The sequence below is a fragment of the Stegostoma tigrinum genome, chromosome 10, assembly GCF_030684315.1.
Source record: "Stegostoma tigrinum isolate sSteTig4 chromosome 10, sSteTig4.hap1, whole genome shotgun sequence".
NCBI lineage: Eukaryota > Metazoa > Chordata > Chondrichthyes > Orectolobiformes > Stegostomatidae > Stegostoma > Stegostoma tigrinum.
This window is the reverse complement of record NC_081363.1, coordinates 26533408-26561391: the sequence shown is the minus strand read 5'-3', so window position 1 is coordinate 26561391 and position 27984 is coordinate 26533408. Positions and strand designations below refer to the sequence as shown.

The 27984-nt window shown below is 41.6% G+C and overlaps 1 protein-coding gene across 2 annotated transcripts in view; it reads left to right on the top strand.

The window, feature by feature from the left end:
* LOC125455968 (protein unc-79 homolog) overlaps positions 1-27984 on the top strand; it is a 224657-nt gene that overhangs the window by 47696 nt on the left and 148977 nt on the right. For both annotated transcript variants that reach the window (XM_048538588.2, XM_048538586.2), the window contains exons 12-17: positions 4521-4750; positions 6441-6612; positions 16098-16328; positions 20276-20466; positions 25760-25883; positions 26698-26838. In XM_048538588.2, the coding sequence (XP_048394545.1) occupies positions 4521-4750; positions 6441-6612; positions 16098-16328; positions 20276-20466; positions 25760-25883; positions 26698-26838 (1089 nt within the window). The remainder of the gene's footprint in view (positions 1-4520; positions 4751-6440; positions 6613-16097; positions 16329-20275; positions 20467-25759; positions 25884-26697; positions 26839-27984) is intronic.

Here is a 27984-nt window from a genome sequence, read left to right as displayed (position 1 = left end):
TTCGGATACTATCTAAGAAAGTACCAAATAAGACTGAGATATTTGTGATTAATAGCCACACTGTCAGAATTTGTCTCAGTTACTGCTTTGTGTTATTCAGCATCAAAAGATGAATTTGGTGCGGTTGTATCTTTAAGACATAGGAATTTAATACTGATGAGATATGTTTGTCTATCCCAGAATTTTTCTCCGAAGAATTCGCCTGAATGTTTTTGGTATTTGTATATCCATTGTATTAGGATACTGAAAAGTCACAAATCACATGTTATAATCTTGTCTATCAATACGTGTCTTGATGCAATATGAAGATTTCTGTTCTCTTTTGCAGTCAGGTTTCTTGTGTTTATAACACCTGTAAATCACTTTGAAATGTTGAAATGAGGATCAGTAAGTTCTTTGAATAAATAATCATACAGTGGTTAAGAGATAACAAACTGTAGAGCTGGATAAATACAGCAGGCCAAGCAGCATCAGAGGAGCAGGAAGGCTGATGTTTCGGGCCGAGACCCTCTTTCAGAAATGGAGGAGTGGAAGGAGGTTCTGAAATAAATAGGGAGAGAGGGGGAAACAAATAGAAGATGTATAGAGGAGAAGATAGGTGGAGAGGGGACAGACCGGTCAAAGAGGTGGGGATGGAGCCAGTCAAGGTGAGTGTAGGTGGGGAGTTAGGGAGGAGATAGATCAGTCCAGGGAGGATGGACAGGTCAAGATGCTGGGATGACATTAGTGGGTAGGAGATGGGGGTGGGGCTTGAGGTGGGAGAAGGGGATAGGTGGACAGACAGGTTAGGGAGGCGGGTAAGAGCTGGGCTTGTTTTGGGATGCGGTGGGGGAGGGGAGATTTTGAAGCTTGTGAAGTCCACATTGATACTAGTAGGCTGCATGCTTAGAAGAGGCTTTGCAGATTCTCCAGCATCTGCAGTTCTCACCCACCTTCCTGCAAAAAGGCCATCCCCTATTCCCTGTTCGTCCGCCTGCGCTGCATCTGCTCCCGAGATGAGGCATTCCACTCCCGGACTTCTCAGACTTCCTCTTTTTTTTCAAGGACCACAACTTCCCCTCCCCAGAAGGCAGCTCACCACCACCCTTTATAAGGGGCAATAAATTGACACCACTGATAGTGAAGGCAGCGTTTAGCTACTATCTCTGATATAATAGTGGTTATTGATTCTTTTGTTAAATTTTTAATATGTGCTGTTTGCTATTTTCAAAATCATTTTATTGCATTTTCTTTTGCATAAATTATTGTGACTGATGCAAAAAAACAAGGAAATATTCCATTTTATGTATTGATGTTGCTATTTGTTTTCCTGTGGTGCATAATTTATTATCCAACTTTTCCACGCATCCACAAACTGCTGATTTCCAGTTTTTCAATGTATTTTGCTTCTAAGTTAGTGTGAGTGAAGGAATCAGCTTTGTTTCCAGCTTGCAAGCTTAATTGTCTTCACCAAGAGAAAGAGGGATCCTAGAATTAGAACCAACCTATAGCCTTCATTGCTCATTCCCACAACTAAAGTTGAATCAGTAGACAATTATAGTCTTGGTGAGGTTAAATTTAAAAATACTAGTAAAATTTAAATTCCAAAAAGTGGTGCAAATGTACTTTCAAAGCGCAGCTATAAATCTAGAAAATCCATTGTTTGCTGGGACTGTTATCTTGCAGTACTCCCAATAACCAACATAAAGCCATGGAGATGCACAGCATGGGAAACACTCCTTTTGGTCCAACTCATCCATGCTGACCAGCTATCCAAGATAAATCTTGTTGACTTTGCCAGTATTTGGCACGTTTCCTATTCATGTACCCATCCAGATGCCTTTTAAATGTTGTAATTGTACCAGCTGTACCAGCATCCACCACTTTCTCTGGCAGCTCGTTCCATACACACACCACCCTCTGCATGAAAAAGTTGCCCCTTAGGTCCCTTTTCAATCTTACCCCTCTCTCACCTGAAACTGAAGCCCTCTAGTTTTTGACTCATCCACCCAGGGGAGAAGACATTGTCTATTTACCCTATCTGAGGCCCTCATGATTTTATAAACCTCTAAAAGGTCACCTCTCAACCTCCAAAACTCCAGGGAAGATAACCTCAGCCTCTCGTTATAGCTCAAACCCTCTAACCCTAGCAACATCTTTGTAAATCTTGACTGAACTCTTTCAAGTTTCCCAACATCTTTCTTATAGCAGGGAGACCAAAATTGCATTCAGTATCCTGAAAGTGGCCTCATCAATGCCCTGCACAACTGCAACATGACCTCCCGACTCCTATACTCAATGCACTGACCAGTGAAGGCAAGCATGCTAAACGCTGTCTTCACTATTAGTGGTGTCAATTTGTTGAAAAAGACCTTCTCTTCATGACAGACAGTGTAACCAACTAAATTGTTGTGTCACCTTAAAACGGTGCTATCATGGAAGTGATAACAAAGTGTGGGGCTGGATGAACACAGCATGACAAGCAGCATCTTTGGAACACAAAAGCTGACGTTTCGGGCCTAGACCCTTCATCAGAAAACGGATCATGGAAGTGAGCAATAGGAGTTGCCTGCGAATGGAACTATGTGAATTCCCCTTCTGGTTTCCGTTCATTCCCATCAGGAAATATTGAGAACTAGCATAACTGTTTTAAAAAAAACTCATTGTAGGAAAAATTGAAACGATAAAAACTTGTGCCTTTTTTATATGACACTTTGATAAACCAATACACAATTGTGCTAGAGTGTTTGTTTGTTTTCATCAACAGAGCATAGTCTTACTAAGTTTGTGTTGTGTTGACTTCTTGTGTTCCATTTATAGGTGATGGTGGGGGAGGTTAGGGTAGAAGGACTGTACATTTTCTTTGATCATTTGTAATAACTGTTTTGTACTGTTTGTACTATTTTTTCTATTTGGTGCGAATAACATTAGGGAACTCTTTACTCCCTTTGGTGATAATCTATTTCTTTACATACTGCTTTACATCACTCAGATCATTTTATTCATTTTACTTCAGATGCATGATCAGTAACTACTATCAACTTCGAAGTAAATGTTATTGAAGTCATTTGATATTGTTAAGTGAGGAACAATGACCAGAGAATGTAGGCATCACAATACAAATGGGAATGGGTCAGCAATGATGTGATCCTATGTCCAGTATCTTCTGTAAGTTACTAAATGTATCAGCTGTTTTCTGAAGTTTAACTGGAATTAATTTCACAGTAGGGGAAAAATAAATCAGCCATATTTTTGATTTTAGTGTTAAAAGGGAGAACAAGGATTTTGCTCGGACAAACAAAAATGCATTATGGATATTTGCATCAACTGATTAGTATCCACCACAGGATGTTTACTGCATGGAAAATGAACACTTTTGGCAGCTGCTCCTATGATCTCTTTCATCAAGCAAACTTACATGATTCAATGTATTTAATGATCCCTTGGCGATGAGATGGAAAAATGAAATTAGAACAGAATGTGGCAATATCTGGAACTGCCTATTGGTGACATTATAAACCAGTAACAACCTGGTTAGCTGATCAAATTTATGATTTAATTATTACACTCCAAATCTGTGTTGTTCCTGGAGTTACTTGCATTTAGTACCTCATGGTCTCCTAATTACCTCCCTATTAGATCTAAAAAGATGCTAAACAGGACTGTTCTCAATGGAATTGTTGATTTGAGTGGTTTGAAAGTTATTTTGAGTTAGGCTGAATAGAGAGGGAACTTTCACTTGCCTTTAAATATCCTGACATTTTTAGTTTACCTTAACAGGATGAAGAGAGAAGGTAACTTGATATGACAATACGTTTATACGTGTTTTTAGGATTTTGTCTTTGAGTTGTGTTTTTTAAATTTAACCTCGCCAAGACTTCAGTTTTCTAATGATTCAATTTTATTGTTGAGAGAATGGGCTGAGAAGATGTGTTAATTGAGAGGATAGTTCTAAATCTACGATCCCTTTTCATTTTGATGAAGAAAATTAGAAGAAATTGGAAGCGGGAAACAAATTTGACTTATCACATTCACTAACTTAGAAGTAAAACACAATGGAATACTGGAAATCGGGGTGAAAGAAAGAGGAAAATGCTGGAAATATGCAGCACATCCGTCAGTCTGTGCAGAGAAAAACAGAGCTAAGATTTCAAATTTATTTAACTTTCAGCAGAACTGTGGGATGCAATTCTGAAATGTTCACTGATTTTCTCTATTCTACTGGTTTTGCTATGTTTATTGCATATACTTAATTGGTTAGACTGCTGCTCAGATTATTATCTGGCCAGATGACAAACTTTTAAAGTATAACTAACATCAAATGGCATTTTAAAAAATTTCAAGCAGGTATTAACTTGAAGGACCTTTTTGATGTTTAATCAACTGGAAAGAAAATATCGGAACTCATCCAAAATAGTTGATCTGCATCATAGTGTTGTTTGGAAGTTTAGCACTTTGAAAGCCTAAAGAATACTTGCTAGTAATAAAAAATTGAACTTTTGACTCTTTTTAATTAACATGAAGGTTTTGTTCCTCATAAGAATTGTAGCTCGCATGTTAGGAGAGCCATTGTTACGTGCTTCTCAGCAGGATGCTGTGGTCGTCATGGAAACAGGCCAGTGCGCTATTGCAAAAGGTGTCATTACAATTACCACAGCAGTGAGATTGGTGCTGCTGCAGAGACTCACCTTTACCAGACTTCACCCCCTCCAATGAACACTAGAGAGTGTGGTGCAGAGGAGCTGGTCTGCACTGTGGAATCCGTGGTCAGGTAATTAATAATAATCCTTAAAAATCAGTCTTCCCAAGGAAATATTGAAATATGTATTCTGCCACATATGATTAAATCATAGCTATATTGTACGAATAGGCTTAGAAAAAAAAAGCATGCTTCATAACTAATCAGTTAAAAAATTTACAGTTTTGCTGTTCAATCTCAAACTTTTTTGGTTTGTTTTTGTCCTCACCTGATGTCGGCCCTAAGTTCTTCAATACTCTCCCTCAATTTCTCCCCCAATAATCCCCTTCAAGATTCTCATTAAAACTTACTTTTTTGTTAAGCATTTCGTCACTTATTTGAGTATCTCATGTGGCTTGATGTCAATATTTTCTTAATACTCCTGAGAATAATTTGTTCTGTTAAAATGATATATAAATGAAAATTATTACTGGCACGAGTTTTAAAAGTTTTGGTTTCTGCGTTTGTAATCCCTCTGATGCAAAGTACAATGTCTCCGCCTCAAATAGCATTTAATATATTTACCCTATAATTACCTCCAGATTATTGAGAACTCCAACGAATCCATGAAACTATTTAATTCAGTCCCGAAGCTTTTGCTTGTTATCGTTGTGTAATCATTAACTTTATTTAACTTCCTTTGTTGCAGCCCACCAATGTTGGTGTAAAAAGCTGAGAAAGTGAACAGACATTGATAATCCCACATTGATTCCTAGGCAATCATAGGTTTTATTTACATTTTGGTGAAATCCTTATTCTGTAGTGACATATAATTTTAGTGCTTTACATTTTGCCAGCCACTATTAGAAAATGCTAACTACCTTATTTATGTCATTTGATTGCCTGAAAGAAATGTATTTTTAGATTCATACAGTACAGAAACAGACCCCTTGGCCCAATTAGTCCATGCAGACCATAATCCCAAACTAAACTAGCCCCACTTGCCTGTGTTTGGCTCATGTCCCTCCAAGCCTTTCTTAGTCATGTCTTTTAAACATTGTAACTGTACTTGTATCCTTCACTTCCTCTGTAAGTTCATTCTACATGTGAACCACTGTCTCTGAATGAAGAATGTAGCCCCTCGTGCCATTTTTAAAATCTTTCGCCTCTCACCTGAAAAATTTGCCCCGTAGTCTTGAAATCCGTCATAGCGGAAAAAAAACCATCCGCCATTTACCTTATCTATACTCATCATGACTTAATAAACCTCAATAGGGTCACCCCTCAACCTCCCAAGCTCATTGAAGAAAGCCCCAGCCTATCCAGCCTCGCCCTGTGCCTCAAACTTTCTGTTCCCAGCAACATCGTGGTAAATCTTTTCTGAACCCTCTCCAGTTTAATAATATCCTTCCTATAACAAGGCAACCAGAACTGCCCACAGTACTCCAGAAGAGACCTCAACAACGTTCTGAACAACCTCAACATGATGTCCCAACTCCAATACTCAAAAGTCTGAGCAATGAAGGCAAGTGTGCTATATGCCTCTCTGTAAGAAATACAAGAAATAAATGAGATAACCTTTCCTTGAGCTGGGAAAGTGGCCTTTAGACTCCTTCATTACACATCTGTTCACTGACAAAGTTTGTTTATACAAATAAGTGATAGTTAGGATCAAAATAAAGTTGTTGGTAGGACCTTGTGTTGGTATAGGTGCTCTTTCTGATTGTCTTGTAACAAAATGAAAATTTTGTTAGCAATTGCATCTTTGCTTGTTTTACTGTAGTTTGCTTAAGGAAGCTGAATATCATGCAGAGCAGCGGGAGTTTGAATTAAATCGAAGAAGACAAATGGGCTTGTCCTTATCCCAACCTTCTTTAGACAATATGGAGTATGATAACAAGGATGACGATAAAAATGATCAGCGGCTATTAAGCCAGTTTGGAATATGGGTTCTGGTATGTAACTAACATGATGATTTTTGTGTAACACTTTTATGGATATATAAGTGCCAAATTCGTGCTTGGAACATGATGAATGCCTGCAAGCAAATAGAAGGATGATGATGGCCTGAATCTTCCGATATGGGGACTGGTGACAAACTGAACTTCGGTCGCTAATATTTATTGAGATACTGCAAAAGTCAGAGTTTGTGAAGATGGGGACTGAGAATTGGTAGGGGTGAGCATTGTTAGGTCGGTTGAAAATGTTCAGGAGGGGTGAACGTTATGAGGAGATGAACATGCTGGGTTGGGGTGAATATTGTTGGATTGAGCATTGTCAGAGATAAATATTATTTTAGGGTTCAAATGCAGAAAGTTTACTCTTCCAGTTACTAGTTTTGCCTTGCCCAGATTGCTGCATGACTCTCTGCGAAAGTGGGATTGGATAGCCAGTGCCACTAAGATTTCGGTTGTTTACCCTATGCCCACCCTGACCTGAGTTCATTGAATGCATTCTGGTCATATTCTGCGAGCAGCTTATCCTCGACACAACCAAACAACAGGCTGTTCTACACCATGTGATATGTAATGACAGGATTAATGAATGGACTTCTCTTAAAATAGCCTGTAAGAAGCAAAGATCAAAGCATGATTGAATTTTATTTAGGTGAGGGTGACAAATGTGAATCTAAAACCAATATTTTAAACTTAAAGACAGTTTTGAAGACATAAAGACAATGTTAAAGAGAATTGCGAAGTTAAAGAATAGAATAGTTGAGGTACGAATACTTAAGGAGATACTTCACAGCTCTTAGCAAGGATATGTTCCAGTATGGGAGATAGTTTGTATGCAAATTACACACTGTAGTTGAGGGTAACACCAAACTTCAAGAAGATACATTGCATAATTCTGTGAAGATTAGTAGTAGGAAAAATTGCATAATATGCAATTGCATAACTTGAATAAAAAATATCAAGAATGATTTACCAAGAAAGGAGTGAGAAATTAGAGAAGAGGCAGAATTTCCCCTCAATGTGACATGAACATTGCCAAGAAAGGTGAAAAATACAGGAAGAATGAAAAAATTATGATATTGAAAGAAAAAATTTGCGATTTTTCTCCTTGAGCCTTCAATACCATTTTCAAGATTTTGCCAGTGATAATGGGAACTGCAGATGCTGGAGAATCCAAGATAACAAAGTGTGAAGCTGGATGAACACAGCAGGCCAAGCAGCATCTCAGGAGCACAAAAGCTGACGTTTCGTGCCTAGACCCTTCATCAGAGAGGGGGATGGAGAGATGGTTCTGGAATAAATAGGGAGAGAGGGGGAGGCGGACTGAAGATGGAGAGAAAAGAAGATAGGTGGAGAGGAGAGTATAGGTGGGGAGGTAGGGAGGGGATAGGTCAGTCCAGGGAAGATGGACAGGTCAAGGAGGTGGGATGAGGTAGTAGGTAGGAAATGGAGGTGCAGCTTGAGGTGGGAGGAAGGGATGGGTGAGAGGAAGAACAGGTTAGGGAAGCGGAGACAGGCTGGGCTGGTTTTGGGATGCAGTGGGGGGAGGGAATGGGCTGGGCTGGTTTTAGGATGCAGTGGGGGAAGGGGAGATTTTGAAGCAGAATATGTGTTCCCAAGCGGAATATGTGTTGCTGTTCTTGCAACCTTCAGGTGGCATCATTGTGGCACTGCAGGAGGCCCATGATGGACATTTCATCTGAGGAATGGGAGGGGGAGTTAAAGTGGTTTGCGACTGGGAGATGCAGTTGTTTATTGCAAACTGAGCGGAGGTGTTCTGCAAAGCGGTCCCCAAGCCTCCGCTTGGTTTCCCCAATGTAGAGGAAGCCACACTGGGTACAATGGATAAAGTATACTACATTGGCAGATGTGCAGGTGAACATCTGCTTAATATTGTAGGTCATCTTGGGGCCTGGGATAGGGATGAGGGAGGAGGTGTGGGGGCAGCTGTAGCACTTCCTGTGGTTGCAGGGGAAGGTATTTATTCCAGAACCCTCTCCCCATCTCCCTCTCTGGTGAAGGGTCTAGGCCCGAAACGTCAGCTTTTGTGCTCCTGAGATGCTGCTTGGCCTGCTGTGTTCATCCAGCTACACACTTTATTCAAGATTTTGCAGTTGAGTTCTTTTTTTCCATACATTTGCATCTCTTTAAAATCCCACCTCACTTGAGTTACACACCACTTCCAGTTCTCCTCTGGATGGCACAAATACCTTAGATGTAAATTAGAGGAGGGATCTGGCAGCAGCTGCTTTGCTGGATGCTTGTTCTGGCCTTCATCCAATAGTTCTTCACAACTTGATTCTTGCATGTTCCAATGCCATCAGTCTCCTCAACTCTTGATCCACATGACTTGACTTTGGCCAGTCACCTCATCACATCATAATGCCTGCTGTTGGACCAACACACACATCTTCACCACTTCACTGCTTGAGGGACACCTCCAATTTGCATGTTTTTGCTAGATCACTTTGCACACAAGAATACACATGCATCTCATTCATCTACACAGTATGCATCTCATGGCCTCCATGCACACTCACTGAGTTCAGCTCTGACCTCTGAATTGCTAGCCCTCGAATGTGTCACATTGCTTTCTTAGCACACTTTTGTACTCCGTTATAGGCTGCCAGCCACTGTTGCTTACATTGCTTTTTAGGGGAGAGGCAGTAGGTTGTGATATTGGTGAACACTGAACAGTCAAGGTGGGTGTGGACATATCATTGTATTGCATCCTGCTACATCAATATCACATGCAGCATTTTCCAGCAATTTCCAAATAAACGTAATGCACGTGTCTCAAACAAATGGCCATGTGTGAATGTTAAAAGGCAGCAGTACTCAGTGACGTAAGGCAGGGGGCCCACAGTTTGTCAGGGTGTGCTCCCAGTGTCAATCAAAGGACATGCTCTGTTCTAGTCCAATAGGTTGACCTTGATCAGTCAGGCTTATGACCTTATCAGAATCTGAGGATTCAAGTTCTTGCAGACCAGGAATTGGGCCACACTTAGTTTTGTAACTTGAATGAAATCAGTCTTGAAGTACAGTTGGCTCAGCCAGAGTGCTGTGGGGACCAGAGGAGAGGCCACAGGAGTAGGTGAGACAGAGGAAGGGATTGAGTATGATAGTCAAGTAGCTAGTGGTGATGCAGGAATAGGAGAGATGTGAGGTGTTCCTAGTGGGTGAATAGAAAGCACAAAGTTCAAGAAGGATTGGTGGAAGTGAGCTGTTGAAGCATGCGATAGTAGGAGCTGTAGTCCATTAGTTGAGAGCCATGCGCAGTGGCAGAATTAGTGTAGTGATGGTTCTGTGTGTGTGTGAGAGAGCGGAGAGAAGATAATAAGATCTGTTGTGGAGTGTAGAAAATAAGTGGCCTTTCTCCAGCACAGGAAGATATTCTCTCTTTATCCAGGATACAGCATTGCCCAGAGTTGTAATTTGGGCCCAGACTAGCTTAGTTTGGTCGTGTAGTCTCCTGTGGTATCTGTAGGGAAAAGGATTGCCTTCCTCTTTCTCATTCTGTCGTCCAGCTCTCTGTCTGCAAATTAGGGAATGAAATTTCCTTTCCTCTGGGCCATCTGCATGGTAATAATGGTTGAATATCACAGTGTGAGGCACTCTTTCTGACTTGGAACATCTGGATCTGTTGTGCAACTGCAGCATGAGTAGCATGATTACCAGAAGGTGCCAGCAACACTACTACCTCCCCAACCATGCAAATTCCTGAGAATGGTGCCTGAGTTGTATAATTAATAAGGTGATAAATGAAAAATTGCCAGACAAATGTTGTTCTGAGCCATTTTAGACCAAGCAACATATCGCTTAACAAAATATGGATCTGAAAATGGTAATGTTCTGCCTAATGAGAGAAAGCAAACTAGTTATATCAGAAAAAACAGTAAGAATTTCTACAAGTATTTCAGAAAAAGTTAAGTAAAATAAATATTGGCCCTCTAGAGGTGAGTGTCCGAGGAATTAATTGCAGAAAATGAAATATGTTGAACGGCTACTTAATGTTTGACTTCATTGTTCAAGACACAAACAGCATCCGAGAAATGCCTACAAATCAAAAATTGAAAGGGATGGACTAAATTAAAACAGTTAATTACCAGTGAAAGAATACTGGAAAAGGCTGAACTGATGGTCTGCACCCTTGGATCTGAAATACCTAGCTGCTGATTTAGTAGATTTATTGATTGTAATGTTCCAAAATTCTATGGATTCTCAAAATGTCCCGTCAGATTAGAAAATAGTGATTATAAGTTCTGTTCAGTAAAGGATGGAGACTGAAAGCAAAATACTACAAACCATTTAGCATAACATCTAGTAAGAAGGAAAATGCTGAACTCTATTAAGGAGGTCATAGAAGGGCACATAAAAAGTCATAGAACATAGATCAATACAGTGCAGAACAGGCCCTTTGGCCCTCGATGTTGTGCCGACCAGTGAACTAATCTAAGCCCATTCCCCTATACTATTCCATCATCATCCATATGCTTATCCAAGGACTGTTTAAATGCCCCTAATGTAGCTGAGTTAACTACATTGGCAGGCAGGGCATTCCACGCCCTTACCACTGTCTGAGTAAAGAACCTGCCTCTGACATCTGTCTTAAATCTATCACCCCTCAATTTGTAACACTGCCCCCTTGTACAAGCTGAAGTCACCATCCTTGGAGAAAGACTCTCACTGTCCACCCTATCTAATCCTCTGATCATCTTGTATGTCTCTATTAAATCCCCTCTTAACCTCCTTCTCTCCAATGAGAACAGACCAAAGTCCCTCAGCCTTTCTTCATAGGGCCTGCGCTCCAGACCAGGCAACATCCTGGTAAGTCTCCTCTGCATTTTCCAATGCTTCCACATCCTTCCTGTAATGGGGCGATCAGAACTGCACGCAATATTCCAAATGAGGCCGCACTAGCATTTTGTACAGTTGCAACATAACATCATGGCTCTGGAACTCAATCCCTCTACCAACAGAACCTATAACACCATAAGCCTTAACAGCACTGTCAACCTGGGTGGTAACTTTCAGGGGTCTATGTACATGGGCACCAAGACCCTTCTGCACATCTGCACTACCAAGAATCTTTCCATTGACCCAGTATTCTGCCTTCCTATTTTTCCTCCCAAAGTGATTCACCTCACATTTATCCGTATTAAACCGCATTTGCCACTTTTCAGCCCAATTCTGCAGTTTATCCAAGTCTCCCTGCAACATTCTTCCACACTCTCCACCACTCCACCGACTTTAGTGTCATCTACAAACTTACTAACCCATCCACCTATGCCTGCGTTCAAGTCATTTATAAAAATGACAAACGGCAGTGGTCCCAAAACAGACCCTTGAGGCACACCATTAGTGACCTGACTCCAGGCTGAATATTTTCTATCACCCACCACTCGTCTTCTTACAGAAGGCCAGTTACTAATCCAAACTGTTAAATCTCCTTCAATCCTGTGCTTCTGTATTTTCTCCGATAGCCTACCATGTGCACCCTTATCAAAGGCTTTACTGAAGCCCATGTATCCCACGTCAACTGCCCTTCCCTCATCCACATGCTTGGTCACCTTCTCAAAAAATGCAGAGCTTTGTGAGACACGACCTGCCCTTGACGAATCCATGCTGACTATCTCCAATCAAATTGTTGCTTGCTAGATGATTATAAATCCTATCTCTTATAATCCTTTCCAAAACTTTTCCTACAACAGACGTAAGGCTCACTGGTCTATAATTACCTGGGTCATCCCTACTGCCCCTCTTGAACAAGGGCACAACACTTGCAACCCTCCAGTCCTCTGGTACTAAACCTGTAGAGAATGAGGATTCAAAGATCGAGGCCAAAGGCTCCGCCAGTCTTTGACTGGCTGTATTCCTAACCTTTTCCTCACATAGCTATAGAAAGTTTTAGAATTTTCCTTTATTCTACCTGCTAATGTCTGCTCATGTCCCCTCCTTGCTCTTCTTAACTCTGCCTTTAAATCCTTGCTAGCTAACCTGTAACTCTCCTTCGCCTCATCTGAACCATCTCGTCTCATCGTCACATAAGCCTCCCTCTTCCGCTTAACAAGAGATACAATTTCTTTAGTAAACCATGGTTCCCTTACCTTATCACTTCCTCCCTGCCTGACAGGGACATAGCTATCAAGGGCACGCAATATCTGTTCCTTAAACCAGCTCCACATTTCGATTGTCCCCATCCCCTGCATTTTGCAAACCCTTTCTATGCCTCCGAAGTCTCGCCTAATCGCATTATAATTGCCCTTCACCCATCTATAACTCTTGCCCTGTGGCATGTTCCTATCCCTTTCCATGGCTAAAGTAAACCTAACCGAATTATTGTTACTGTCTCCAAAGTGCTCACCAACACTAAATCAAACACCTGGCCTGGTTCATTACCAAGTACCAGATCCAGTGTGGCCTCCCCTCTTGTCGGCCCATCGACATACTGTGTCAGGAAACCCTCCTGCACACATTGGGCAAAAACTGATCCATCTGACGTATTAGAGTTATAGCATTTCCAGTCAATGTTAAGGAAGTTAAAGTGTCCCATAATGACCACACTGTTCCTTTCACTCCTGCCCAGAATAGTTTTGCCAATCCTCTCTTCCACATCCCTGGAACTTTGTGGAGGCCTATAAAAAAACTCCCAGCAGTGTTACCTCTCCTCTCCTGTTTCTGAACTCAGCCCATACCACCTCAGTAGACGAGTCCTCATCAAAAGTTCTTTCAGCCACCGTTATACTGTCCTTGACTAACAAAGCCACACCCCCGCCCACTTTTTTACTACCTTCCCTGACCTTAATGAAAGATCTAAACCTTGGAACCTGCAACATCCATTCCTGACCCTGCTCTATATCCATGTCTCCGAAATGGCCACAACATCAAAGTCCCGGGTACCTATGCATACTGCAAATTCACCTACCTTATTCCCGATACTCCTGGCGTTGAAGTAAACACACTTCAATCCAGCTTGCTGTCTGCCAGCACACTCCTGTGACAGTGATATCCTGTCGACGACCTCCCTACTCTCATCCTCCTGCGTATTAGAAGTACACCTCAGTTTCCCATCCCCCTTCTGAGCTAGTTTAAATCCACCCGAATAGCACTCGCAAATTTTCCACCCAGGATATTAGTGCCCCTCTGGTTCAAGTGGAGACCGTCCTGTTTGTAGAGGTCCCACCTTCCCCAGAATGAGCCCCAATGTCCATGTACCTGAAGCCCTCCCTCTCTTGTCATACCTGTAGCCACGTGTTCAGCTGAAATCTCTCCCTGTTCTTTGCCTCGCTATAACGTGGCACAGGTAACAAACCAGAGATGACCACTCTGTTTGTTTTAGCTCTCAACTTCCACCCTATCTCCCTGAAATCCTGCCTGACATCCCTATCCCTCTTTCTCCCTATGTCGTTGGTTCCTATGTGGACCACGACTTGGGGCTGGTCACCCTCTCCCTTCAGGACCCCAAAGACACGAGCCGAGACATCACGGACCTTGGCACCTGGGAGGCAACACACCAACCGTGAGTCTCTTTTGTTCCTGGCAAAACTTCTATCAAACTATTGAGTCCCCAATGACTAACACTGTCTTCCTATCCCCCCTTCGATTCAGTGCAAGAGGGACAGACTCTGTGCCAGAGACCTGCACCCCATTGCATGGTCTTGGATGTGGAGCGTTTGGAGTTCCAAAGAACATTTGATAAGGTGCCATATGAGGGTTGCCACACAAAAGAAACATTGGTGGTGGAGGGTGTAACATACTAGCATGAATGGAGGATTGGTTAGCTAACAGAAAACAGTAGGGATAAAAGGGTCATTTTGAGATTACAAGCTGTAACCAGTAGAGTATCACTTCTCGGGGCCTCAAGTATTTACAATCTGTATCGATGAATTGGGGGAAGAGATGGAGGATATGGTTGCTAAACTTGCTGATGAGACAAAGACAAGTATAAGAAAATGTTGTGAAGAGGACATATAAGGCCTGCAAAGAGATATGGGCAAAAAATTGGCAGATGTATTTTACTGCGGGGAAAGTGCCAATTTTCCAAGAAAATTAGAAAAATAGCCTATTACTTAAATGGAGATAGATTACAGACGTCCACGGTACAGATCTACATGACCCACTAGAGGCTAGTATGCAGATATAGTAAGTCGCTAGAAAGGCAAATAGTATGTATATTTCTTGCAAGAGGAGTGGAAAATAAAAGCTTTCTATTGCTGGTTTACAGGGTATTTTTGAGCCTATATCTCGAGTACTCTGCCATCTTAGACTCCCTATGTTATAATGAATATCTAGTATGAAAGTGTTATCTGAAAAAAAGGTTGGATAGATTGGGATTATACACGTTGCAGTTTAGAAGAGTGTAAGGTGGTTTTATTGGAGCATCTTGAGGTGACTTGACAGAGTGGATGCTGAGAGAATGTTTTTGTTTTTCAGAAGACACCAGAAGTAGGGGACACCTTTTAAAAATCAAGGACCTTTCATTTAAGGTGGAGATGATAAATTGTTTTCTTGCAGAAAATTGAGTGTGTTCAGAATTCGCTCCCCTAGAGAGTAGTAGAGGCAGTGTCATTGAGGAGCTAAATCCTGTCAGATGGGGAGTTTGTAAACTGTTAGAGTGACAGCTCTATTGAAAAACATGTTGGTCAGTGAACTGAAGATGGTCCCTAAGGGCCTTGCAGGAGTTACATTCAACACGTGGACCCGCAACTCTATTCCATGGTGATTCCCTTTCAAAGCCAAGATAGAGACTTGCATAAAGTCATCTGTCAGCAGCAAAAGCCATAATGACTGCATTGCTAACTGAAAGATCTGAATTTTCATTGTATAGAAATTTAGATGATTCCATTACTTTTTTTTGATGTAATTTCTTAATCTGAAGATGATTATCCTATTTTGAATGACTGTCACTGACTGCAGTGTAATTGATCGTTCAGTGCTACAGTCAGACATGTGTGTCAATGGCAACAAAATTACAAAAAGCACATATTATTTTGCTGCCAGTGTACAACTGATTTGTTAGAGAATTATGAATGAACTAATTTAATCAGCATTCAGAATTAGTGAACAGAGGCTTCTGAATACATTTAAGAATGCAGATAAAGAACTTTGTTTTCTCTCCTCTGAGCAGTTTGGGTATATGAGGTAGCTTTGTCCCTCCTCCCCATTATAGCATTACTAATTACTGTACAGCATGGTGGTTGTATACTTGACAAAGTTTACTGTTGTGTGGCCCAGTTTTGTTTTTCATTACTATGTTATTTCATTATTGCTAGTCCATGATATTTACTGTTGACATGTTACGTGGGTAAATTCTTGTCTTCAATGTGTGAGTGACAGTCTAGTGGAAAACAATTGAATACAAATTGAATAAAGTCTACAGTAGTTTGCTGATCTTCTGATGCCCTAGTGAAGATGAAATATGACCCAGTAAGTCAGATGAATCATTCATGCAAAACATCTATTTATTCTTTTTTTTTACTATGTAGGTCAGCCTTTGCACTCCAAGTGAAAACACACCAACAGAAAGTCTAGCCAGGTTGGTTAGCATGATGTTTCAGTGGTTCCATTCCACTGCATACATGCTTGATGATGAAGTGGGAAGCCTGGTGGAAAAGCTGAAACCTCAATTTGTCACCAAATGGTTGAAGACTGTTTGTGATGTTCGATTTGATGTCATGGTCATGTGCCTTCTTCCCAAACCCATGGAGTTTGCAAGAGTAAGTTTGTTTGTAGCCTGAAAATTCTCCAGGCAAGTCCCATTTGCAAGACGCAGGCCAGTTCTAACCCAGCCAGTGGCATTTTTTTACCTATAAAGGTTAGAAATGTTTAAATCCACTCACAGTTTCTCAGGTAATGAAACAAACTGTGCCGTATATGACAAGAATTGAAGAGCATCCGAGCTCGGGCCAACCGATGTGACGACTAATCTCATGCCAGGAAATGATGATCCAAATTGCGTACTTGCCTCCCCTTAACAATCATGGATATTATCAGTAACCTGTCCACCACACCTTCATTGTTAAAGGGAATTGCCATTGTTGAGAAAGTTAACTGCAACAGCCACTCAAATATCATGGCAACTGGAACAAGTTAGATTCTGGGTACTCTGTGCCTAGTGACACACATTTCGTGACTCCCCAAAGCATTTCTGCCACCTGTAGTGCACAGTTAAGTAGTGTGTTGGAATACACTGCACTTGCTGGAGGGTGTAGAATCAGTAACACTGATGAAATTTGACCTGTCTGGCATGTAACGGACCACATGACTGGCACATTATTCATTGGTATAACGCCTGTTCCCTCTGCTAATATTGTTCAATAGATGCAGTAATTCCTGTTTACTTTCCTTCACTATGAGCCATCCTCACCTTGTGTCAGCTGCTGGGTATGTCAAGCCTGGCAAACCCAGCTAGCAATTGTAGAACGTGCTGCTTAGCTGGTTAAACCAGAAGGTTACGGTCTCACTAACATATTTCAAATCTTTACCTGCCTCCTGAGAATGAGTTGGATGCTTATCTCTAGTTCCTAGGAATGGGAATTCATGAAGGCAGTGGGATGCGGCCCAACACCTGTTACCTGTAACTGGTGCACTCCTCACCAACCTGATGTCCAGGACTCTGTTGGGCAAAGTGCTGACAGTTCATCACAGAATTCCTGGAGAAAGTAATGATGGAATGGGGACTGCAGGTCATTGGCAATGTGACAGGAGGGTGGCCAGAGGAAATGAACATAGAACAGCACAGGACAGGCCCTTCAGCCCACAATGTTGCGCTGACCCATTTTCCTACTGAGATCAATCTACCCCACACAGCCTGCATTTTACAATCCTCCATGTGCCTATCCAAAAGTTGCTTAAAAGTCTCTAAAGTAACTGATTCCATTATCACTGCCAGCAGCTCATTCCAACTATCCACCACTCTCTGTGTGAAGAACCTACCTCTGACATCTCCCCTATATCTTCCTCCAATCACCTTAAAATTATGCCCTTCGTAATAGTCATTGCTGCCCTGGGAAAAAGTCTCTGACTGTCCACTCTATCTGTGCCTCTGATCATCTTGTACACCTCTATCAAGTCACCTCTCATCCTTCTTAACTCCAATGAAAAAACCCTAGCTCCCTCGGTTTTTCCTCATAAGACCTGCCCTCCAGTGTAGGCAGCATCCAGGTAAATCTCCTCTGCACCCTTTTTAAAGTTTTCACATCTTTCCTGCAATGAGGTGACCAGAACTGAACACTATATTCCAAGTGTGGTCTAGCCAGTGTTTTGCAGAGCTGCAGCATAACCTCGCGGCTCTTAAACTCAATTCCCCTGCTAATGAAAGCCGACACATCATATGCCTTCTTTACAACCCTATCAACTTGGGTAACAACTTTGAAGGATCTATAGACATGGATCCCAAGATCAATCTCTTCCTCTACACTACTGAGAATCCAGCCATTAACTCTGTATTCTGCATTCAAACTCGACCTTCCAAAATGAACCACTTCACACTCCACACAACCGAGTCAATCGGTTTGCAGAGGAAGACTAATGCAGATTGCCTGGTGTGACGCCCTTTCCACTGTCAGCTCAGTGTTGCACTGATAGCTGTTGTATGTGAAGTGGACAGTTAGGGACAGAGAGAGGTGGGGAATATGGCTGCTATTTGGAAGAAGCTGGTGGTGGTGGGAGATGGAGCCTGCAGAAATGAGATGTATGAGACTTTCAGCAGGTACACTGATTCCCAATACTGGATCTCTCAGTCAGGCATGGGAGTATCTTTGAGGGAGAGGCCAGCCCTACACCAGAAGTCTGCCAGCAAACCCAATAGGATTTGCTTGACAGTCATCTATTGCTTGGTGAGCTCTTTCTCCTTTCCCTCTCACATTCAGGTCCCAGGTAATCTCTGGAAATTGATCCATTAGAGCCAGTTTTCTGACACCTTCAGAATTCTTCTCCATTTACTACCTGACTTGTATCCAATCCACAAGTTCAAACGTGTTAAGTATCTGCCATGATATATTATCACTTTACATGATGTATTATCACTTGATAACATCATGATTACATTGAGCAAGACTATTGATTTATTAAAATTGAACAAAAATTATCAGAAATATACGGCATTTGAGTGACAGAGATTAAATTTTAAACTTCCTCTATGACAATAGGCAGGCTTGTTTCATGTGATGCAATGAAGTTCTAAATGTAGACACTAAAGTTAATTCATCACTGAGATGGTAATGTAGAACCCTTAGTATCAGAGTGAAGCAGGAGCCTTTGGCTTGTTATTTGGGCATGAGCCCATGTCTCAGAAGTGAACAGGCAATTTTGTAATTGATCAGAATTTTTTCCCTGTAATTCATTTGTTTGTGCTAAAATATTAAGATGCTTTAATTTTCTCAGGATTCAAAAGGGCTGAGTTTGGTAATGCCTTGGAGATGGGAAGAGAGGCATTGTTGCAGCATTCTGCTACCAGCCTGAAGCATGTGACCCTGGGGGAGGGTGCGGCATCATGTCAGGAGATACCCAGTTAAATGGAGGCAGCCTGTTAGGTGACGTTGAAAGTGGGTGGAGGTGGGAAAGGCATTATGCAGCAAAGAGTAGACCTCAGCAAGGGAAATGGTCCCCGCCAATTTCCCTGCACAGGTTTCTTGCCTGTACTCTGCTCACCGAGCATCTTGATTTGTTTTCTCTTGTTCTGTGGGCAATATGCTTTTCTTCCTAATGTTGTGATATATCTTCCGATGGTAAAATGTTACCTGGGATTATTCAATAAAATAGATTTGTTGCTGATATTCTGCTGTTCTAACAGGCCTTTCTACAGCTGCTCTTAAGTCCAGTCAGCTCCAAAGCCTGACTGGCAAACATTCAGACCCTGAAATCTGATTACCAAAAAATGTTTTAGCCCACATGCTAGCCAACAACCACTCATTTCTCCTCTGCGCTCTGACTGAAAAATGTACATATTTCCTATTGTGTGTTGTTGACTGTACTCAAATTTTCTAACCTGCTGAAAGAAGATTGTAGAAATTCTTAAAAATTGATTGAACATCTCAGAATAGCTTGTTTATTTTAAAACCTTCAGAGTTCAGAACTGTTTACATGCTTTCTGTGGATCAGGTTTACATCGTTTCAAGCAATACAAAAAAAAATTAACTAAGTGTAATGTGGAATTGTGCATTTCGGTCTCAAAAGATACAAAAGCAACAGCCAGAAAATGGCTGTTTCCAAATGTAGTGTTTTAATTTTGTGAAAAATTGCTTTGATAGCAAACTTGAGTCATACATCTTTTCTCCATTACCAGTCACCTTTTTAGTCTTCTTTAATCTGCCTCTGCCATTATTGCCTTGAGTAATGAGGAGTACATGGACTTTTTTACGACTGAGATTGAGTTAATCCATTTAGTTCCTTTTTCCTATATACTTCCCACTCTGCTTGTACGCCACATACCCTGAAATTTCCCACCGAAACTCTGAGTCTCAACCTCTGTCTCCCTTTCACCATAATCAAACCTAACTGTCTGAGAACAGTTTTAGTTGTCCTTCCCAATGCCTACTTTGTGGCGCACTGTCAATTATTGCCTAATTGCACATTAGGGGAAGCACTTCTGGATGTTTTTCTATGAGAAAGGTGTTTATACAATATACAAATGCAAGTTTACTGAGGCAAGGTGTATTTTCAGGTTGGTGGGTACTGGGACAAGCGCTGCAGTACCGTGACACAGCTAAAGGAAGGCTTGAATCGAATCCTGTGCCTTATACCGTATAATGTTATAAATCAAGCTGTGTGGGAATGCATTATGCCAGAATGGTTGGAATCTATCCGAACTGAGGTGCCAGACAACCAGTTAAAAGAGTTTAAAGAGGTTTTAAGGTACGTATGAAGTTTATTGCTCAATTCCTCACTTGGATTTTTTCTCTTAATATGTATCTTGGAAATATGACTTTAATAACATGTGTTTGGCAATAAAACTAAAGGAATAAAATGACAAGTACTTTTATGGAAGTAACAACATACCAGAATATTTTTCTAGTTTAATTATGTTAATTTCTACAAAAATTGAATTCCCAACTAAAAACCATTGGGAATTTTTCAGTTGACAGTTGATTCATGATTGTGTGTGTGTTGAGATGTGATGCTGCAGTGTAGTAGCCCTACTTCAGTGAGGATTTCCTGAAACTACCCTTGTTGCAGAAATTAATTGATCCACTTGTTTGTCCATTAATACACTAGATGCAATAGTGCTGAACTGCCTGTGCACGATTGTTTCATTAATGGTTGATCTGGCATTGGGCAAGCTGTTGTGTTAGAGCTCCAAGTCACTTGATCAATACAATCTTCACACAATTACCAATCCAATCAATGCTCAATAAGAACAAAAATAGACTTGCATTCATATAGTGCTTTTAATGAGCTCAGACTAGGTTGGTGGGGGGATGTCCTACTGGTGGAAGGCTGTAGTGGGCAGATCCCTGACCCCTGACCCCTGACCCCTGACCCCTGACCCCTGACCCCTGACCCTGACCCTGACCCTGACCCTGACCCTGACCCTGACCCTGACCCTGACCCTGACCCTGACCCTGACCCTGACCCTGACCCTGACCCTGACCCTGACCCTGACCCTGACCCTGACCCTGACCCTGACCCTGACCCTGACGAGGGGAGAATAGGACAGTAGTTGTAGTGGGGGGTTCAGTAGTAAGAGGCACAGACAGGTCGTTCTGTGGACGTGAACGAGATGAAAGGATGGTATGTTGCCTCCCAGCTGCCGGGGCCTGTGATATCATGGATCATGTCTTCAGGATCCTTAAAGGGGAGGTGAGCAACCAGCAGTCAGCGTACACATCGGTACCATTGACATAAGTAGAAAAAGGACTGAGAATGTGAAAAATGAGTACAGGGAGTTAGATTGAAGCTGAAGTTCAGGACGAACAGGGTAGTTATCTCTGGATTACTACCAGTGCCATGTGATAACAAAGTAAGAAATAGGGAGGGAGTGTAGCTAAACATGTGGCTACATGGCTTGTGTAGGAGGGAGGGCTTCCATTATGAGGATAATTGGAGCACATTCTGGGGAATTTGGAACCTGTACAGGAAGGATGGGTTGCATCTAAACCTAAAGGGCATGAATATGCTGGGAGGGAGGTTTGCTAGAGCTGTATGGGATGGTTTAAACTAATTTGGCAGAGGGTGGGGAACCGGATTAATAATTCAGAAGATGAAGTATTTGGCCTTCCAAAAGACACTACAGGGAGTGAGGTGGTTGACAAAGAAATGTGGCCAAAGGAGCGTAATTGCGGACACCAAAATGATTTTAGGTGTGTATATTGTAATATAGAAATAACCAAAATAAAGTAGATGTAACTGAGAGCATGGGTCAGTACTTAGAACTACAATGTTGTGGCCATTACAGAACTCGGGTAACTCACGGAGAGGAATGGATGTTGGAATTTCTGGGATTTAGATGCTTTAAGAGAAATAGTGAGGGTGGAAAAAGGGATGGGGGAGTGGCATTGCAAGTCAGGGCGAGTATAGCAGCTACTGAAACGCAGTTTGAGAATGATATGTCTACACAGTCAGTTTGGATTGAGGTCAGGAACAAGAAAAGAACAGTCACTTTGTTGGGATAACAAGATGTAGAGCTGGATGAACACAGCAGGCCAAGCAGCACCATAGGAGCAGGAAAGCTGATGTTTCAGGCCTAGACCCTTCATCAGAAATGGGGGAGGGGAAGGGGGTTCTGAAATAAATAGGGAAAGAGGGGGAGGCGGATAGAGGAGAGGGTGGGTGGAGAGGAGACAGACAAATCAAAGAGGCAAGGATGGAGCCAGTAAAGGTGAGTGTAGGTGGGGAGGTAGGGAGTGGATGGGTCAGTCCAGGGAGGATGGACAGGTCAAGGGGGCGGGATGAGGTTAGTAGAGAGGTAACTGTTTCTTTCACGATAGTCATGGATAAGGACAGGTGCGTATGGCAGGTTAAAATTTATAATTGGGGGAAGGGTAATTACAATTCAGTTAGGCAAGAACTGGGTAACATAAATTGGGAATACATGCTGCCAAGGAAGACCACCACAGAAATGTGGAGATTGTTCAAAAAATGCATACGGCATGGGCTCAATATGTTTGTCCCTAGTAGGCAGAAAAGATGTGGTTGAGTGAGGGAGCCATGGTTCTCGAGCGAGGTCGAACGACTAGTTAAGAGGAAGAAGGAGGCTTATGGAAGGTTTAGGAAAAGAGGAATGGAAAGGCACTAGAGGGATACAAGATGACCAGGAAGGAGCTGAAGAAAGAGCTTAGACCTGTAAGGGAGCATGGGAAAACTTGGCGGATAGGATCAAGGAAAACTCCAAGGCTTTTTTACACGTATGTGTAGAACAAGAGAATGACCAGAGAAAGAGTAGGGCCGATCAAGGATTGTAAAGGGAATTTGTGCTTAAAGAGGTAGGAGAGGTCCTTAATGAATACTTTTCTTAAGTATTCACAACTGAGAGGGACCTAGTTGTAGAGGAGGATGGTGTGAAACAGGCTAGTAGGCTACAGGAGGTTGCTGTCAGTTCAGAAGTGGTGCCAGGAATTCTGAGGAAGTTGAAGATAGCTAAGTCCCCTGGGCTTGATGGGATTTATCCAAGGATTCTGTGGGAAGCGAGGGACGAGATCACGGGGCCTTTAGCGATGATCTTTTCGTCCTCACTGTGCACGGGTATAGTACTGGAAGATTGGATAGAGGCAAACGTCATCCCTGTTCCCTTTCCTGAACAAGGGAATAACCCTGGAAATTACGGAGCAGTTAGTCTTACATCAGTGGGGGGCAAATTATTGGAAAGGGCTCTGAGAGATAGGATTTATGATCACTTGGAAAGGCACAGTTTGATTTGTGATAGCCAGCATGTATTTGTGAGGGGTAGATCAGGCCTCACAAACCTTATTGAATTCTTTGAAGAGGTGACCAAATGCGTGGATGAAGGTAGAGCTGTGGATGTGGTATACGTGGATTTAAGTAAGGCATTTGATAAGGTTCCCCATGGTAGGCTCATGTAGAAAGTAAGGAGGCATGGGATAGGGGGAAATGTGGCTGATTGTCTTCGAAGGGTCTGCCAATTTTGAAACGAGGGTGGTAGTGGATGAAAAATATTCAACATGGTGTTTAGTTATGAGTGGTGTACCACAAGGATCTGTTCTGGGTCCTATTCTACTTGTGATTTTTGTAAATGATTTAGATGAAGGAATGGAAGGGTGGATTAGCAAGTTCGCGGATGATACAAAGGTGGACCACATAGTGGACAGTGCGGAGGGCTGTTCTAGGTTACAAAGGGACATTGATAGGATGCACAGCTGAGTTGAGAAATGGCAGATGGAGTTTAACCCTGAAAAGTGTGAGGTTATTCATTTTGGAAGGACAAATTTGAAAGCAGAATACAAGGTTAACGGAAAGATTCTTGGCAGTATGGACGAACAGAGGGTTCTTGGGGTTTATGCTCACAGTTCCCTGAGGGCTGCCACCCAGCTGGATAGAGTTGTTAAGAAGGCATATGGTGCGTAAGCTTTCATTAACAGAGGGATTGAGTTCAAGAGCCATGAAGTTCTGCTCCAGCGATACAAAAGCCTGGTTGAGCCACATCTGGAGTATTATGTCCAGTTCTGGTCACCTCATTACAGGAAAGACGTGGAAGCGTTGGAAAAGGTGCAGAGGAGATTTATCAGGATGTTGCCGGAATGGAAGGTCATACGAGGAACGGTTGAGAGAGCTAGGGCTTTTCTCTTTAGAACGACGAAAGATGAGAGGTGACTTGATAGAGGTGTACAGAATGATCAGAGGTATAGATAGCGTCGACAGCCAGAGACTTTTTCCTCAGGTGGAGGTAGCTTTTATGAGGGGACATAGTCTTAAAGTGAAAGGAGGTTGATATCGGGGAGACGTCACAGGTAGCTTCTTTAGTCAGAGTGGTTGGGGCGTGGAGTGCATTGCCGGAGAGTGTAGTGGAGTCAGCCTCACTAGGGGCATTTAAGTGGCTATTAGATAAGCATATGGATGATAGTATCAGGTCACGGTGGAGGTTAGATAGACTTAAGGTTTTGGGTAAAATCTCGGCACGACATCGTGGGCCGAAGGACCTGTGCTGTGCTGTACTTTTCTCTGTCTATGTTCTAATACACCAAAACACTTTACAACCAACTAATACTTACTGTGCTGAAGGGTCTAGGCCCGAAACATCAGCGTTTGTGCTCCTGAGATGCTGCTTGGTCTGCTGTGTTCATCCAGCTTCACACTTTATTATCTTGGATTCTCCAGCATCTGCAGTTCCCATTATCACTAATACTTACTAAATGTTAGCCAGAATGCTCAGATGCTAAGTGATCAATTAATGACCACTTTGAGTCTCATCCCGCTATTGTGGATCCCAGAAAGAAATTGGTGGACTTATTTCCAGGCTTCTGAGTTGGGGTTTCGGTCCATCATTCAAAGGCAACCAGTGCATGATTGAGGGATCTGGCATTAAGAAGGCAGGGACAGAGATGGGGGCTCTGACCCTGTCACTCCCCAGCCAACAATTCTTTCTCCACCGACCACCCTCACTTACCTGTGGGCAATTCTAAGTCCCTGATGGGTTGATTACTGGTGGTAACTTGTTTGAAGTGCTTGAGGGTTGGGATTTCTTCCCTTTGGATCCCTTCCCTTGGGATCCTAAATTAGTCGGCTTTATACACTTTTTAAAAAAAAATCTTGTGCTGTCGTCTAATTCTCCACAAATGATAGTTGGTGAGCTTTTCTCTGTCCATCGTAAACAAGAATATAACTTATTTTATATCAGGTTAGGAAATGTATTGTGGCTCCAAACAGTATCTGGGAATAATAGTGTACTCAGTCTCCTCCCTGCCAGGTAAATATAATTGCTTAGCAATGACAATGTCTTCTGAATGTGAGCTTGGAACATTGTGTTTATAATAGTTGTGTAAGTAATAAAATTTAACCCGTGGGGAAAGCTTGATGAGGCAAGTACTTTATAATTAAATTATTTTGTTTAACTACAGGTGCTTATTACTTAATCATGAAATTGAAAAAAAGAGATATGCAGTAATACTCTACTATTCTATTGCTGAGCTTCATTTTATTTGTATTTCTGTCAGGGTTCTGAATGGAAGTTAATGTTAACATTGATTTATTTCAGCAAAATGTTTGATATTGAACTTTGCCCATTGCCCTTTTCCTTGGAAGAGATGTTTGGTTTTATTAGCTGTAGATTTACTGGCTACCCTGCTTCAGTACAGGAACAAGCTTTACTTTGGCTTCATGTAAGTAAATGTCCTTATTGACGAGTTTTAATTTGAAAACTTAGTATTAATTTTCATCTACAGTTCAGTTACACTTGAATAGTGCGTGTGATATAAATTGTCCAAATTCCATGTTTCTGCTATTAAACCTATTTCAGTTCCAGCATTGACTGTTGATTGTTGTCATGCATTTATGGCATAAAATTGTACTGCCTTTGTAAATACATGGCATAAATCCAGAGGCGAGGTCTATTCTGAAGTCAAATAAGACTCCATGGTAGCTCTGGGTTCAAATTTCAGCTGCTTAGCATTTTTACAAACCAAATTCATGAATAATATGTATAATACAAATTGCACATTTTTGTTTAACTCTAACATTAATTAAAAAGCATCATAATCATTTGATTGTTATTATTGGGGATTATGGTACTCCTGAAAGTGTTACTCTGTAGAAGGAGTAGATTTGCTCATTAGTGCCCAGTAGTTATTGGATGAGTTTAATACAGATGCATAATCTTCAAGTTCAAAGGGCTTGGCACCACTATTTGCAAAAGAATAAATCTATGTAAAAAGAGTCAACTGTTATGCAATTGCAGTGTGACTTTAAATATTGTATATAATTATGTATGTGTTTCAATTGTATTATTATTGATGATTAAATACCCACTGTTTGAAGATCCAACTGTAAATATCAGACATGCAGCAACCTAATTAACTATTTGAAAATTATAATATATTCTGAAGCTTGTTAAATTTTAAAAGTTGTTTGCACGCGTTCCTGGTTTCAGTGTCTTGCTGTCTAACAAATGCAGTTTGGTTAATTCCTTTTGATTAGGTTTTATCAGAACTAGATATAATCGTCCCTCTCCAGCTATTGATCAGTATGTTTTCTGATGGAGTGAACTCAGTCAAGGAATTGGCGAACCAAAGAAAAGCAAGAGCCAATGACCAGCCGGGAAATCTAACTGCTCGACGGGTAACTATTACTTACGCCTGCTTCCATTGACTGGACAGTATTATCAATCATTCTGTTCTTTGCTTTTAATTTTATCAATCGAGACAGTTGTGCTGGACTTAGCTGACTCAGACAATTCCTGTGCTCCCTTATTAAATCAGATTAAATTTTCTGCATATATTTAAATTTATCTTCAATTTTGCCGCCATCATTCCTGCCAGTTGAGCTAAATCTTAATGCTTAAAAGTTGGTATTTTGTTAAGAAAGGTCCTTAATTGATAGTGCCTGAAATCATCTCGAATTATTTTAGACATAGAATTTTGCAGCAGGGAAATAGGCCTTTCCATAATTTGGATAATTCACTTTCGAAGCAAAAACGAGAAGGCACATTACTACCTGAATGGTTGTAAATCGGGAAAGGGGAATGTGCCGTGGGACCTGGGTGTCCTTGTGCATACGTATGCATGCTGGTCATCAAGCACCTATCTGCGCTAATTCCAATTTCCAGCATTTATTCTGAAGACTTGGATGCTTCGACATTTCAAGTGTTCATCTAAATAATGCCTTGAATGTTTTAAGTGTTCTTGCCTCAATTACCCTTTTATCCTCAACTCCTGTTCACACCTCTTTAAATCTATGCACCTTGGTTATTGATCCCTTAAGTAAAGGAAAAAGATTTTTTCCTATCCCATCTGTGTCCCCTACAATTTTTTTACATCTTAATCAGGTTCTGAGTCAGCTTTCTCTGCTTGAATAAAAAGAGCCTCAGCATATCTAGTCTCTCTTCATAGCTGACTTGGGAGTTGGTGGGCTCATGTTGTTGGACAGCAGGTTTGTATTGCAGGGTGATACCAGCCACGTGTGTTCAATGCTTGCACTGGCCAAGGTTTTCATGAAGGATTCTCCTTCTCAAACTCCTCTGAGATGTGGCATCGTTAGGTTAAACTTCCACCAGTTGTCTCTGTTTCGCTTAAATGTGAGAGTCGGACTGTGGTGGCTTTGTAGATGAATTGTTTGAGGCCCGAGTGAATCTCGTCTGTACCCTTTCTTGTGAAATCACCGTACTTTCTAAAATGTGGTGACCAGAATTGTACGCAGTACTCCAGGGATGGTATAACTAATGTTTTATACAGTTCCATTATGTCTTCCATGCTGTTTGTATTGAAT